This window comes from Austrofundulus limnaeus, unplaced genomic scaffold, assembly GCF_001266775.1.
Source record: "Austrofundulus limnaeus strain Quisiro unplaced genomic scaffold, Austrofundulus_limnaeus-1.0 Scaffold445, whole genome shotgun sequence".
NCBI lineage: Eukaryota > Metazoa > Chordata > Actinopteri > Cyprinodontiformes > Rivulidae > Austrofundulus > Austrofundulus limnaeus.
The window spans coordinates 221,141-236,800 of record NW_013952847.1 but is presented as its reverse complement, the minus strand read 5'-3'; the positions used below and the strand labels follow the sequence as shown (position 1 = coordinate 236,800).

The 15,660-nt window shown below is 40.8% G+C and overlaps 2 protein-coding genes across 8 annotated transcripts in view; both read right to left on the bottom strand.

Annotated features, from left to right (window-relative positions):
• Window positions 1-1,868, bottom strand: part of mtmr3 (myotubularin related protein 3) — a 35,992-nt gene extending 34,124 nt beyond the window's left edge. For 2 of the 4 annotated variants that reach the window (XM_014024895.1, XM_014024897.1), the window contains exon 1: window positions 1,680-1,868. The gene's annotated coding sequence lies outside the window, so the exon portion shown is untranslated. The remainder of the gene's footprint in view (window positions 1-1,679) is intronic. The other 2 variants (XM_014024896.1, XM_014024898.1) reach the window with 1 other exon arrangement.
• A 312-nt stretch (window positions 1,869-2,180) lies between these two features.
• cux2b (cut-like homeobox 2b) overlaps window positions 2,181-15,660 on the bottom strand; it is a 157,516-nt gene continuing 144,036 nt past the window's right edge. For all 4 annotated transcript variants that reach the window (XM_014024890.1, XM_014024891.1, XM_014024892.1 and 1 more), the window contains exons 16-22: window positions 13,422-13,523; window positions 12,403-13,253; window positions 9,145-9,310; window positions 8,717-9,022; window positions 8,452-8,640; window positions 8,085-8,361; window positions 2,181-6,901 (exon numbers count right to left, since the gene is read on the bottom strand). In XM_014024890.1, the coding sequence (XP_013880344.1) occupies window positions 6,106-6,901; window positions 8,085-8,361; window positions 8,452-8,640; window positions 8,717-9,022; window positions 9,145-9,310; window positions 12,403-13,253; window positions 13,422-13,523 (2,687 nt within the window). In that variant the 3' untranslated portion in view covers window positions 2,181-6,105. The remainder of the gene's footprint in view (window positions 6,902-8,084; window positions 8,362-8,451; window positions 8,641-8,716; window positions 9,023-9,144; window positions 9,311-12,402; window positions 13,254-13,421; window positions 13,524-15,660) is intronic.

Below are 15,660 nucleotides of genomic sequence, written 5' to 3'. Positions count from 1 at the left end.
TTCATGCAGCAGGACTATGCACCTCTCGGAAGAGGAAAGTGAGAACTGCAATGAATGTTGTGAGACACTCTGGAGATTCATTTACAAAAGTTGTTTAACAAATGGTCACGAGCAGCCACAGTGATACTACCTTAATAAACCTTTTATCATACAACCTCGTCAAACTTCACTTTTTTTCTATGCACTGACGAAATATGATTCAATTTCTCTAGAAAAGTTTGAGTTACACCAATGGCAATCAATTTTTAAGTTACTTTGATTTCTGTAGATTTTCTCAGGATCTTCAAAATAATGTTACATGACTCACAGTGGGGTCCTGACCCCAACTTTATAAACCTCTGGACTAGGCTATGTGGCCTGATCGTCTCATCTGTCTGACATGAAGAAAAAAAAAAATAACCTATACACAATGTTTTTAATTGCTTGTTTTATTAACTCATGCAGTTAATTCTAGTAGTTTATATTACTCTTAGGTAACTTGATAAATGTCATTCCTGTATTTGAATRGACTAAAATGTATGAATAAAAGCAGCTTTATAATAGTATGGACACTTTGTATGAAAGTTTTTTTTTTCTCGTAAACAGGCAATCTGTTCTGGATATCTGAGCGTAATGTTTAACAAATCGTTGGAAAGGTCAGCTACTCCTGCAGAGACTGAAATCTGATCTAAGGAGGGAGGAGGTCAGTGAATGGGCAGCTCAGAAGTACAACACACCTTCTAAAGCACATTAACACATCCCAGACATTAAAAAAAAACCCTGCAGTTTAACTTGTTATAGATGAGTCCTGGTCTTTTAGTGTTGACGAGCAGAAAAGGAAGTGATTACTTCACAAATGACGGCTCCTGCTGTCACTGCTGGCGCTACCTGATAAAGCATATCTGTCCAACACACGTCTCTGTTTACATCAGCGGGCTCATGACCAGAGTCTGCCTCCAGTCCGGCAGAGCTGCTGTCCTGTAAACACTGAGCCTCACACTCCTCCACGATTTTAGCGACTTCACAAAAATACGTACGGACTGCTGGGCCGATTATTTAAGCTGACTGACAAGTCAGGGTAGCTAAACGTTTGCAATAAACAAGAGGACTAAAAGTAATGGCTGACTAACAGAGTTAGCTTAAACGTTGCAATTCCCAAATTAACAAGTAAAAATACAGATTTAACCAAAATAAAAAAAAGGCTGTAATTATGTATGAAATAAAGTCGAGGGGGRAAAAAAGCCACAGCATATATCTTAACATTTATCAAGAACGTGACTACGTATCGACATTAATTTATCTAACATAATAAAGAAACTTCCACTTTACAGGCCAGCCAGGTATTTTAAAACAACCGGCCTTAGATTTGCGGTAATGTTGTGGTTGTTCTTTCTTGTTTTTGTTGAAGCTAACGACAACAGCTAGCAGCTAGCTAACGTCACTTAAAAAGCGAACTAATACTTAGAGAGGTTATAAGGACTGAAAGTAGCCCTGATAAGCAGCGGGCTCTCTTAGCAGTCGGTATTAGGTTTTAGTTGCCGCACCGCAAACAAGTCAGTGAGCTGACTACTTAGCATTAGCTGACTGAGGTAGCGCCGCTGACTGAACGCAACTGTTTTTGTTGTGAGATGGAGGGCGGACCCCAGGACGGAGGCCTCTGTCAAAACACAGCGAGGACTCTCCACACCCGGTAGACTCACCAGTGAAAGCAGCGGCGAAGTGGTCAGCAGCCCGTGACTCATCCGAAGCCCATGCAATAACTCAACAGCAAACCAATATCAGAGAAACAGGTAATAGTCATATCCAAGCCGAAGTGAGCTTCACTGCGTCCCCCTCCAGCGCCGAGCCTTCGTCGCCATCGCCGTGAAATCTCCAGCCCAACAACATACGTGTTTCGGTGACGCCATGACGCAGGTGCGTGCTTTGCGTGAGGAGGTGGGGCTTCATGGACCATGCGTTCCTTAATAAAAACACTACTGGCAGAAATGCTAACGACACTATTTCTAGTAATAATGAAACTATCATTAAATGCTTTACACATAATATATTTACTATGATCGTATATCATATTAATTTTACTAAGACACACTATACTATTTTATAAAGGACAGAGAGATTTTCTATTAGTTTGGATGCTTGTCATCGTGATTTGTGATAAATGTCAAAATTTCTTAATGAAAACAAATAAAAACACAACATGGCAGGATCTCAAACAATAATGTATTGACTGATGGCTTACATATGCAGTTTTAATTTAAAGAGGCTTGACACACTATTGTTAATTCTTTAACATTTGACAGCCTGGTAACATGTGAGGCATTACAAAGTTATTTGAGCCTAGAGGACATTYCTTTCCTGGCTCACAGCTGACTATCAAACCACAAAATTTCTTTTAGGCAACCAACCCCCCCAGTTGTAAATCTTATTTTTATACCACCAACTGTGATCAGAATTATTAAACATTTTGCTGATCACCTAATTTAGTGACTAATGTCAATTATAAAATAAAAAATAATTTAATGTGTAGAGCTCTTGTAATAATAATAATAAAAAGCTTAGCTTTTTCTTTTTTTAACAGTTACAAAAAGCCCTACACACTGCTCAATCACACTTTACCACAAGACATTTCTCTGTGAGGAAAATGCATGAGGCATATGATATGGCACCAAATAATTTGGATTTAAATATTAACTTGGAATAAGGATTATAAGGCCAATATTGAGTTTCCTTTTGCCACACAGTACTTTACTAGAGCCATATTTGATCAGCTGCACCATGCATGGACTTCACAAACGCAAAACAAAACAAAACAACAAAAAGAGACCCTAAGTGTTGAATCAGTGTTCCTGTGTCAGAACAATAAAACAAAAACAGTCAGTCATCTTGTCATGTGACCAGAGTGGATTGCATGCAAAACAATTAGATGATAATTAGAAGATAATGATCAAGGTAAATACATTTCTTTTTCTTGTTCAGTCACGTGCCCATGTTACAATAAAAGACAATGGCCGTTTCACAAAAGAAATGTCACTCCAAATCGTACAGTATATTATGCACAAATGATGGTGGAAAGAAAACCAGCTGAAACTCTCCAAGAAAAACAAAACAAAACAGTATTTCAGAGAGCAAGTCAAAAAAAAAAAAAAACACACCATCAGCCATTTCCTGGCATCTACATTGTACTTTGACACATCTGTGTAATGAATTACAAAACTGCATCAAGTCTCCCAACAAATCATTTTATGTGAGAGCTGAAATTCCCATAATCATACAACTTCCACATGATCATTTATTGAACAGTATAACAGAGTCATTCTCTACACCACATGTTTATCATAATCACCATCACCGATGAGAGCAAATGCACCGATAAAGCTTTAAAAAGCAAGACTACCCTGAGAGAAAGGTCTAAAACATGGGCAAGCCTGCCAGACCAGAACTGGCTTGAATGGGTTTGGTTTATTAAATCTGTACACTCTATTTTATTATATTCAGCACAATTTGTCCCAAGAATGTAGGATTTTATTTTATTTTATTTTATAATTGTGTAATATATACCTCTACATAATACAATCCAAGTCCTCGGAACTATGTAGACATGTGCAAGTGTTTTACTACCAAATTCAACAATACAGTAAAGGCAAAGACTTGCGGACACTAAGTTAGGATAATGTTTATAGATGAAATTTTCTTGAGTCCTCACAATTATCAAAATCTAAGTGCTGTAAGTACTTCATACACGAGGTATTGAATATCTAGTTAACTGTTCTGAGTATAAAATASAGGCAAAATACAAAAAAGAACATCTTGCAAGCATGACAAAAGAAACGGCTACAGACACAATACACGAGTGGTCAAAGATAAAATGAGGGCGTGTTCTTTAATCTAGTGTACTTACAAACTGAATGTTTTCAGGTTGATGAGGGCAGACTGTATTTATCACGCTTTCAAAGAGACCGAGCTTAAAGCAGTGAACACCACTGCAGTGCTTGGAAGCTTGGGCTTTTTGTCACGTTTATTCTAACTCGTTTTAGGAATGTGCACTCAACCAGGAGCTACCCGACAGAAGATCAGCGCACATACACAGGAAGCATTTCCAACGTATTAATGGAGAAAATAAGTGTCCACCCAATTTAAAATCTAGGGTTCATATCAGAATATAATAAAAAYGACTAGGTCTTTACCAGGCTTTCAAATTCTAACCTCAAATGTATAAAAATAGACAACAAAATGTGATTATTTATTTAAAAAACAAGAATGAAAAGTCCACCTCATGATCCAACAGTTTATTGAATCTTCTATAGCAGCAATAACTCAGCAGCTGTCTTCTGATTTTGAAAGGTTGTGGAGGAATTCTGACCCAATCCTCTTTACAACACTGCTTTATGTCATTAAAGTTGAAGACATTAGTTTCTGACAAGCTCTCTGAAGACGCCCCCCCCCCCCCACACACACACACACACACACAGCGTTTCAGTCAGGTTGATGTCTGGACTTGTTCTGAACCCTTACAGCACCTTGACTCTGTTGTAGATTAGCTGCTACATGGTTTGGTCCAAGCTTTCAGCTGTCAGACAGGTGGTCTCACATGTGACTCTAGAACTGTTTGGTCCACAGAGGAGTCCATGRTGGACTCSATGACTGCAAGATTTCCATGTCCTGCGGCTGCAAAACAAGCCCAGATCAACACACTTCCACCACCGTGCTCGTGCTGATACWCTGTTTGGATTTCTCCTAACATGATGCTTTGCAATGTGGGTAAAATCGCTACTGTAGTCTCATCCGTCCAAAAGGACACTGTTGGTTCAGATACTGAACCTCTTAAATCCTATGAAAGCAAAAAGAGTGGACTTATAAGTTTTTTCACACAGGTTAATTTTTGTTTAATAAATAATGAAGGAGCCAGTTGAGTTAGATTTGAATGATTTTGGAACCTGGCAAAGACCAGTTCATTTGATCATGTTCTGGTTTGTTAAATCTCCTGTTCTTTTTCTTTTTCTAAAACTAATTCTGCAAATAATCCCAACATTCCTGTGATTTATTTCTTCAACTCTGCTTCTTTTTAGATCACTAAAGAACCGAATCCCATCTGAAGCGTGGCACAGAGTGATTGTTTTTGTTCCTGTCTGTTCAAACTGCGGCTCATGTTCATGTTTATGAAATGCATGGTGTGTACAGACCTAATCTGAGGTAAACCAGGTGTCCTGTGTCTTGGCCCGTTAGAATCTGAGARCCAGTGCCTTAGAGGGTTAAAGAGGTAAGTCTGAAAGTAAATCCTGTGCTTATGTGAAGTGAATGTTTCACTTCCTACCAAAAGCACATGGGCCGTAAACTGTAAACCTCAAAGTTTATTAAAAAAAATAGTGTTAAGTTTATCGTTATGTTTTTTCCCCTTTTTTTGCAGGCCTTTCAACTTTATGTTGTTCAACCTTTTTTGTCTGTTTTTGCTCAAGTATATTCACAGGTGACTAACTACATAGAATAAAAGGGTCAGGTGAGTATCATGCTACATCAGATTCAGAGAAGGCTATTGCAGACAATTCTACAACATGTACAACCACATTTTATACGTGTGAGTTACAAATATTTCAAAACATATCACCAAGAAACTAAGTACATACAAGAAGTTGAATATTTAGAGTCTTAAAGGACTATCCCTCAGTCAGTAAKTGGATTTCATGTTACTTGACTTAAACTGTCCCGTCTGACAGACAAAATTTGAAAAACTGCTATTCAAAAAGTAGCAAATTTGGTCGATGTCTCTTTTCAAACAGTTATAGTGCTTTTAATGGCTTAAGACAGAGGTCTTTTTTAATCTCACCCAGTGGCAATCTTCAGAACTTCAGTGTACATTTTATGACACCATAGCTGCAAAAGTCTTCAGGTCAAGTCCAATAGGTAAAACAACAGTTAGTGCTGTCACATAGATTTCAAAGCAGTACACACGATTAAAAAAAGGTGTCTTTATAAATTATTTTTTTTCAACTCTTAAGTTATTGTAGGAAATTCAGCTTCATGTTTAGATTTGCGTTCTCATTTCCTGGGAGCTTTTCATRTTTGCAGGAAGCTTGTATCAGAGCCTCCTGTGTGCAGTGAGGGACAGTTACCAGACGCTGGGGGGTGGGCTTAGAACTCCCACTCCAGTGTTTCTTCCCGATTGGCTGCTCTCTCCAGCCTGTGGATGATGTTGTTGAGGTTGGCCATTTTCTCGTTGCGTCTCTGAGTGTTTCTGTTCAGTTTGGGGCTCTGGAAGGGGGGCGGCAGGTTTGCGTCCAGGCTGTGGCCGGTGCTCGCGGGGGGAGGGTTGGGCAGCGAGGGCGATATCGGAGCAGAGGACGAGGGGACGGGGGAGACCGACATCATGAGGCCTGGGGACGAGGCGGCGGATGGGGAGTTGAGGGAGACCTCGAGGCTGCTGCGGCACGGCTCCGACGAAGACTTGAAGCTGACTGGGTCCACGGGGGACTTCCTGGATTCTTCGCCCTCGTGCCTGGACTGGTTGGCTCTCTGAGGGCCGTCCGTGGAGAGGGCGCCAGGGTAAAGTCCTTGAACCTGGCCGCTCACCCTTTCCTCCTGCATCAGGCTCTGGCCAGCCAAGTGGGGCTCATGACAGCCAGAGTCCTCGTGCTCGCTTTTTAAAGACGGGAACGGCTCGGCTTTAGGAAAACAGTGAACTCCTGATGGTTTCATGGCGCCGTCCCTGTCCTCCCCCCCACCATCTTCCCTGTCTGTCGCCTCCTGTTTGACACGAGGCAGCGGGCTGTTGATGCTGGAGTGGACGTGTCCTGAGGGCGGCTGCAGCCTCCTCTCCTCTCCGTCAGAGTGGGGGTTCCCTGTCACCGGGGGGGAGTAGCTGGGTTGTTCAGCATCTGTGTCGTTATCTGGAAGACCCTCCATAAGCACTTCCCGTCGCATCCTGGACCTGCATAATATCACTACTGTCAGAAAAAAACTTTACATACTTAAAGGTACAGCCTTTATTTCACTCAAGAGTTTTAAACCAAAGGACCAAGTTATTGGCATTATGTCTCATGCAATATTGTGAAATCTCATCAGATGTGTTACCACACCAAATTACAGCACTATGAGGCGCCAAGTGTCAAAAGAAATGTTAAAAAACATATTTTTCATTATTTAGCTCACTTTTTGTGTTAAAAAATTTCCACTAAAATTTTGTTATTTAGCTCACTGTTTTTACATTTAGCAATTTTTTTTACTAAATGTTAAATTTAAATGTTAAAAAATATATTTAAATATTAAATCCTAAATCTAAATATTTAAATCTAAATGTAAATGTTAAACCTTAAATGTTAAAGTTCACATTTAGGTATTTTGGAATGGAACGCAGTCTTTGCTGTTGATGCTCGGCTCATGTCATGATGTCATCATCCTGAGACAATGGCATCCGCTAGTGCTCCAACGCAGCTAAAGCTTCCCTACAAGACATCAAACTTGCAGTTATGGCTGGTGTCTGAGCTGCACTTCAAACTGCTGGACCACAGGGACCACCCAGATTGATTTTTATGAACACATTTTGAATTTAGATTTTGAATATTATCTTCAGCAGAGTTAGCAGAAGCTAGCGGTGGCTAGTAGCAGATGATTCAAATTCGAAATTCAAATTCAAAAATACTTTATTGATCCCAGAGGGAAATTAGGTGTTGTTGTAACTCATTTAACTAAAAACTTATTGTAGATGCTGATGACTGTGGGCAGGAAAGATCTTCTGCAGTGGTCTGTATTACAGTGAAGTTGAAGAAGCCTCCGACTGAAGACACTTTGTCTTTCTATGACAGTCTGATGAAAAGGATGGTCAGGGTTGTCCACAGGTGACGGTGACGGTGATGGTGTCGGCTGCGTTCCATTCCAAAATACCTAAATGTGAACTTCAACATTTAAGGTTTAACTTTTACATTTAGATTTAAACATTTAGATTTAGCATTAAACATTAAAATATTTTTTTTAATATTTAAATTTGATAATTAGTAAAAATGACCTAAATGTAAGAACAGTGAGCTGAAGTCTAACTTTTAACATTTCATTTTATACTTGGTGCCACATACAGCTCAGTATCTTGTATGGGTCAGAAACAGGACTGAACTGGCCTGTAGTTGTGGAACCAGTTGATGACAGTGTTGGTTTTGAGGTGAAGCTGCGATGCCAGCATCTCAATGGTGTTCTGAGACGGGTATGGCTCCAGCAGGTAAGCCTTCCTCAGGGCTTCCTTCTCTTCTGCCCCGAGCACCACCCGAGGCTTCTTCACCTGACTGAAGGGGCACAAGTCCAGCGAGGCCAGGGCAGGACTCACACACTCGGACCGGGTGCTGGGCGAGTCGCTGTCAGAGCCGGTGCTCAGCAGCCCGTACCGCCTCTTCAGATAAGCTGGGATCAGGGAAACGCAGCAGGTTGGATTAAAACACATCAGAAGCACTGATACACAGGAAGATCTGACAGAAAGCTCTGAGTCCACACCTTTTTTCTCCATCTTCTTCATGGTCCTCAGCTTGTCCACGTTGTGAGGATCATTGAGCCAAAGCTGCATGCGGACAAAGGGTTCTCTGCCTTTTAGGCTGAGTTTGTGCCAGGGTTTGGGCCTGGAGAGCAGGTCAGATACTGAACCCTGAGTCAGACCCAGGATGGTCTCGCCAAAAAGACGTTGGCCTGCAAACAAACAAAACGCTATAAACCAAGTAGTAACTGYGTCCACCACAAGCCTGAAGTCAGAACTTAGACCCACCAAGGTTGTTGTCAGTTAGCACCTCCTTGACCTTCTTAGTGATGGCGTATGTGTCCAGTTCTGGAGACATGGCTACCAGCTCCTGGATGCCCAGCGGGGTGGTGGGCTGATGCAGAGCCATGAGACTGGGGGTGGGTTTCTCTCCTTCTGTGTGGGTGGGCAGCCCCAGACCCAGGCTTTCAGGCTGTTGGTTCTCTTTGCTGCTCTCCAGTGAGAGACTGACGGGCTCCACCAGTGGACTGGGGTGGCTCTCTGCCGGACTAGGAGGTGGCGAGGGCGACGACTGGGCTGTCACTGGACTTTTATCTGAAAACAGGAAAATTTGGATGGTTTTAAACTTCTCTTTCAGCGATGCATCAATCTCTCTCTCTTTAWATATATAGTTACTGTTTGGTACACTACAGGAGTTGTGTGTTTGTGGTTTATACCCTGAGTGTGTCCCTGGTTCAGGGGCTGACTGAGGCTCTGGCCCAATTGATCCAGTAGCCACAGCTGCATGCGGATGAAGGGCTCCCTGCCTTTCTGAGTCAGCTTGCTCCAGGGTTTTGGCCGGGACAGCATGTCGCTGACACTGCCCTGAGAAAGCCCAAGCACCTGTGTCGTACACAGTAAGACCTTAGAACAGTTTCACACATTAAACACCAAGTTTATCAGTGGAATATGAAGGATCAACAGTTCAAACTGTTAGAACAGAATGAAACCTTCCTGAGTAGTGCACTTTCAGAAAACCACCACTAGAGGGAGACAACACACTAAAAATGATACACGTTAGGTTTAAAAGTTTCATGTAGGAATAAAAGCTCACTTCAATAAATCAATATTTATATAATTGTTAAAATAATCACAAACATGTATTTCTTTGTTAAAAACTGAACTGATTTTTTTATATTTTACAAATGTCAAGCTATTAAGTACAATGCTGTGTGAAATGAAAACTAACAGTTTAATTACTGCATTTGCAGCGATTTCCAAAATAAGACTATATGTCTCTACAGGAGCTTTATATGAGATCATCATGAAAATAGTTAAAACATAATGTTAGTTGTGTGATCAGAGTGTTATGATAGTCTGAATTTTAGATTTCCCCTCTAAACACCAGTAAATCTAGCATCCAACTCAAAGTTATTCTCATATAACTATCATTTTTGATTGACAGATAAATAAATGGCTTAACTCTGTGGTAAAGAGCTGTTTTCTACAASTCCAACATGTCCAAACTCAAACCCATTGTCTCTAACAGAACCTGGCAGTGAGTTCTGTATTTGTCACTTCCAGGTTAGATTTGAACTCATTTCATTTGAATTCAGCATCGGTCCATCTGCAGCCAGACTTTCCACTGGTATCATGAAAAGATATGGTACAGCTCCAGTGTTAGCCTCTCTCCACTGACTACCTGTTAAATTAAGAATTGATTTTAAATTCTGTTGTTGTTTTATTTTTTTAAGCTTTGCATGGCCTGGCACCTAAACGTTTCTCTGAACTTATTTTTGTTTTCGATGTCGTAAATCTTCTGAACAACTGCTTTTAGACTGGATCCTGTTTTTACTTTAACATCCATAAAGCTTTGGGACAATCTTTCACTCCTAATACGTAAAACGTGTCCTCTCTGCTGAAGCTGGTAAAACACAGCTTAAGACATTTTATTTGACTTTTACTTGCAATTAACAGTTTGTTTTTTTAAGTAATTGAGCATTTTTACCCCATGTTTTATCATCTCTTTTCTGTTTCAGTTAGTTTGTTTTTGCTTTTTCATATCTGTATTTGACTGGTTTTATGGTTTAATTGTACAGCACTTTGCTCAATAATAATAGTTGGTTTGATAATTTAATCTGACCATTACAAAAATTATAAGATAAAATAAAAAGACTCAGCTCATTAGCTTCATTCTGTGCTCCTTTAAACCAACACAGCACCAGTTTTCTACAAGAATAGGAGACGTATTACAACAGAGGTTAAGCTGCTTTGTCATCTCAACCGTTACAAACTGTCCTTCTGTCTTCAGTACTGAAATTATGTGGACACAATATCTAACTGCACATTTGAAGCTGCTACAGCAAATACAATTAAGCTGACCAAGGATTAAGCACCTGAAATGCTTCTTGCTAAATGGCAACAGTAAGAGCAAACAAACACAACATTTAATCATTTATACAGCTGCAGCGGCCAAGACTGTAAACAGCTTCTTCTGACTGGTCCCAGAGTTGATGTCGTGGTCATTTTCAACTTACTTGAATTTTTTTAAGTTAAAACTGTGTTGATCTCTATAATAATTTCACTTGTTGAAACTATTTGTTTTTTATAATGTTTTCTTAAAAAATGTTTGAAAATACAGAAATTATTACTCATATTTAGATCGATTTATTTGTCAGCAGGCGAGGAGCTGGACATTTTTAAGATGGTTTTTAGGGGGGCACACACAAATAAATAAAACTACTCTGGATTTCAAAATTACTACCGTACATTAACATCAGTATATATGTTACTGATGTTAGTAGTAACTGTTGATGCTGATATACACTGTTGGTAGTCTTCCTGTCATGTAAGGACTTATATTTAATGTTGTTTTGGCACACTGAACCTGAAGATGGCCTCCACAACTAACTTCAACCAGCTTTACGTTAGTTGTTTTAAGAAACATTGTGCTGAAAATTTGTGTCTGATTGTAGATAAGAATGATAAAACAAAAACAAAAACAAAAACAAAAAAAAACATGTTGACTGTTAGTCCCAACAAGCACAATAAGCACTAATGCTAATTTCATAAAAGGGCTATAATTTTACCCATTTTAAACACAGCTGAAAATTAGCATTTTATATATTATACATACTTATATATACTACTTATATATACTACTTATATATATATATATATATACACTATATATAATTAGCAAAGAAACAATATTTTACAAAATCTGATTTCAAATTCAAAATCCAAGATGGCTGCCGAAGTTAATTTCAAATGGTTGCAACTCAGACGTTTTTAGAAAAACTGAGCTGAAATTTGGTGAGGTGGTAGCCAAGAGCTACCTCCATGACACACCCCAGCTAGTAATGCATGTTTCTTAACTTATTTGGGGCTGTGGTTGAGTGGTTAGGGCAGTCATTCCACCAATGCAAGAGTTGGCGGTTCAACTCCACTGCTAGCTAATTTAGGGATGGCACCTGGGGTGGCCAATCAGGTGCCAGGGTCGACACTCTGGCTCCGCCCCTTGATTGCCAGTCAAATCTTCAATTATTTTAAAGAATTAAACTAAATATAAGTATTTGTTTCACACAAATACTACTCTGAGTTCCACTAATTTATACTTATGAAGTCAAAACAAATACTCATCATCATCATATTCAACATTTTAAATAAGCATATTTATTTCTGTCATATTTACAGGGTCCTTGAAATATTTATTAGAGTGTAAGTTTGACCTGTTGTGAACATTGAACCTGCCTTTTAACAAAAATATATCTTTACACTGTTACAAATATTAAAAGGTTTACAGAAGTTTTAGCCACGGGGAGCAAACAGATAAGAAATCATTACTTTAAATCTGACTTAAATGAATAGTTTATCAGGCTGAGCTTTACATATTGACACAGTTCAGTTTAACATAAATGACATCATCTGTTCTGGGTCCCTGTTGGGAGAAAGGCTTTTAATTATTTGCTGATGTGTAAAAAGCAGCTGCTGACCTTTTCACCAAAGATCCTCTGGCAGATGCCGTTCTTTGCCAGCTTCTCCTTCACCTGCCGGGTCAGCTCGATGGTGTCCACCTCTCGATACATGTACATCTCGTACTGCTCCGGTGTCAGGGGGGGCACGGTGGGCTTCAGAGCACGAGGAATGTACGCTGGGTAGTAGGAAAGACGTCCCGGCCCCGGACCCGGAGACTCCCCGCTCACCGAGGTGTCCGACTCCACCTTCACCTCCACGGGCCGGCCCAGGCTCAGCTCGTCCTCGGCGTTGGAGGCCTCCTCGCTGTTGATCAGGCCGTCGCCGTTCTCGAGGCGCTGCCAGGGCCGGGGCAAGGCGGGGGGCCCGGAGGACGAGGACGACAAAGAGGGTGAGACGGAACTGAAGGGCCGGGAGCCGCAGCCGCCGCCTCCTCCTCCTGCGAGCACCATGGGTCCTCGCTCCTGAGACCAGTGCTGGTCGAAGTAGGTGCCCGCCTCGCCGATTTCTGACTTGACTTTGCGGATTATGTTCTGAACAAACGCGGCCGGGGAGAGGACGCTGAGGGGCGTCTGGGGGCTGCTGATGGAGCTGGCCATGCACACGGTAACGCAGCCCCCTTCCTCCTGTTTGATGGAGATGGGTAAGGGGAGAAGTCGGGAGCGCTCAGGTGGCCCCAGGCGTTCTACCTGAGCTCCTGAGCTGGCAGTGGAGGACCTCCCGCAGGCCTCCATCTCCATCAGGGCCTGCTGCTGAGCCTCCATCTCCCTCCTGGCCTGTTCCAAGATGCTCTTAATGGTTTCATCAGAGCTGCTGCCTGCACCATTACTACCTCTGCCAGATGAGCTGTTCAGGGACACCTTTCCATCACCTAAACAAATAAAAGATTAAAAAAAAACCTCTGATACCGATTCACCCTTCCAACTCCGAGCCATTAAAGCAGTGATCAAAATAGACGGTGGAAACTGTCAATGTAAGAATAAAAATCGATCAATAAAGCTTTCTACTATGACTCATGACACGCAGCCTTTTTCCTTACCTCCCCTCTGGGACTGGATCTCCTTTTTRGCCTGCTCTAGGATGTTCCTAATGGCGTCGTCTGACCCAGTTTCAGGAGTTCGGATGCGCGGAGTGATGCTCCCTGCCACAGAGGGTAACAGAAAGAGGTAGAGAGTGGGGGGGGTGATCAGAGAGCAGTTCCAAGGCTTTGCTTTTGACTGGTAGATCAATGGGTGCTTTGAGCGCGTGCTGTCTGAGGCTGCAGTATACGGGAAGCTCAACTTTCAAAAGCTATAAATCTAGGGAGAAAACAAAGTTTTAAAGTAACACCATAAACATGGCAGAGGAAGTTGTGACGATGTCGAGGATGTGGTCCAAGTAGATCAGAAGGTTTACACCTACATCCACAGAGGAGCCACCGGAACAGAAAGACACAAGTGCACCAGTTCTAATAAACATAATTCAATCAATCCTATAATCTGAACACTCATTATCACCTGCTGCCAAAGACACACACACAATAACATGTTTGTTGTCATCTGTACGAGTGTGTTTGTAGWGTTAGCAAAATATATTTTGAAGCATGGACACGATTTATTGGAACCTTTACAAAGTAAATCACTGAATGCATCTAGAACTGCAGTCATCACAGTTCACGATGGCTGTCACAACCAAACACTCAAATAACTCAGCCAATTCCACAAATATTAAGATCAAGTTTTGTGTGGTAGTAGCTGAGAGTCATCCCCAGCATGTACTTCAAGTGTCAACCCTGTCTGTTAGCATAATATCTCATGTCCCAGTGTCCAGATTTTATTGAAATTCTCAGGAAACAATCATTAACTGTACATCTATGGCTGATGATGGCCACCACAGCCAACTGACCTCACGAAACAGAAAATCTGCTATTATTCAATAAATTTAACTTATTCTGCGATAGAATTTGTTTTGATAGTAGCTAAGAGTCAGTTACAACACATACTCCAAGTATTTTTAATTACACATGATTTTTCCTTAAATCTTTTAGCACTGACTGTCGAAGTCAGTCCTTTTTGTTTGCAAAATATCTCATGAAGCACTGAACAAATTTTACTGAAACCTTCATTAAGGAATCACTGGATGCCATGATTAATCTAAAAACTAACCAACTTTTGGAGTTTATTCAAGATGGCCACCTCAGCTATTCACTGTTGTTTAACCAGGCAAATCCCATTGAGATCTCAGATCTCTTTTTCAAGGGAGGCCTGGGCCTGAAGGCAACCTATTGTACATGTTTTTGTGGGGTGGGGGAACCCGGAGTACCCGGAGAAAACCCACGCAAGCACAAGGAGAACATGCAAACTCTGCACAGAAAGACCCCAGGTCCAAAAGCTAATCGATACTGATACTGAGCTAAAGTTGAATGTGGTCATCACATACGCTGAGCGTGATAGACAGTGTTGCTTGAGATCACACATAACTTTATTTTGAAGGTTTGACCAGAGCAGCTAAAGGTCTGTCATTTCTCTTCATGAGATGATCTGAGTCTAAAAGTCTGCATGAAAGGCAGCAGACAATAAAAATCCTAAGCACCTCCCTTTTGTTTGCTTTAAACATAAGCAAAATCTACTTTTTTAGCTGTTGAATACATTTCAATTCAATTCAATTCAAAAATACTTTATTGATCCCAGAGGGAAATTAGGTAATTATATCCATTTTGTTGTGGACTTGGAGTCTATAGGAGACAGAAACGTTGAATTGAGTTTCTCCTGGTGCTGCGTAAATATCTTTATATTTTGTTTGGGTCAGATTTCAACCCACTCAGTTTTCTCCATATCTTATGACATTTTAGGCTCTTTTAGGAAATTTGATGTTTAAATTTATTGGTTGTGTCGATGCTTGCTGTAATTCATTGATTATTATGAGCTTGACTAACATAAGACTCAGTGTTACACGTTACCAGTCCCAGTTGTGGAGGTACTGGTACAGTGGCTTCTATAGTTTTGCTGTGTTTTTGTTGTTGTTGTTGTTGTTGTTGCTGTTCTTGGATTTTATTGTTGATCTGCTTCTCTTGTCTTTGTGTGGACCTTGAGTCTGTAATAAAGGTTGAATATTTTCTGAACTATTACATCCCAGTATTTGTGACGGAACTGCCAAATAAAGTTAATTAACAATTTATTTAATTTAATTAACCAATTAACAATGTAGTCATCTTCATTCTCCTCTGGCTCTGGGTCAGACTCTGGTTCTGGGTCAGACTCTGGCTCTGGGTCAGACTCTGGCTCTGGGTCAGACTCTGG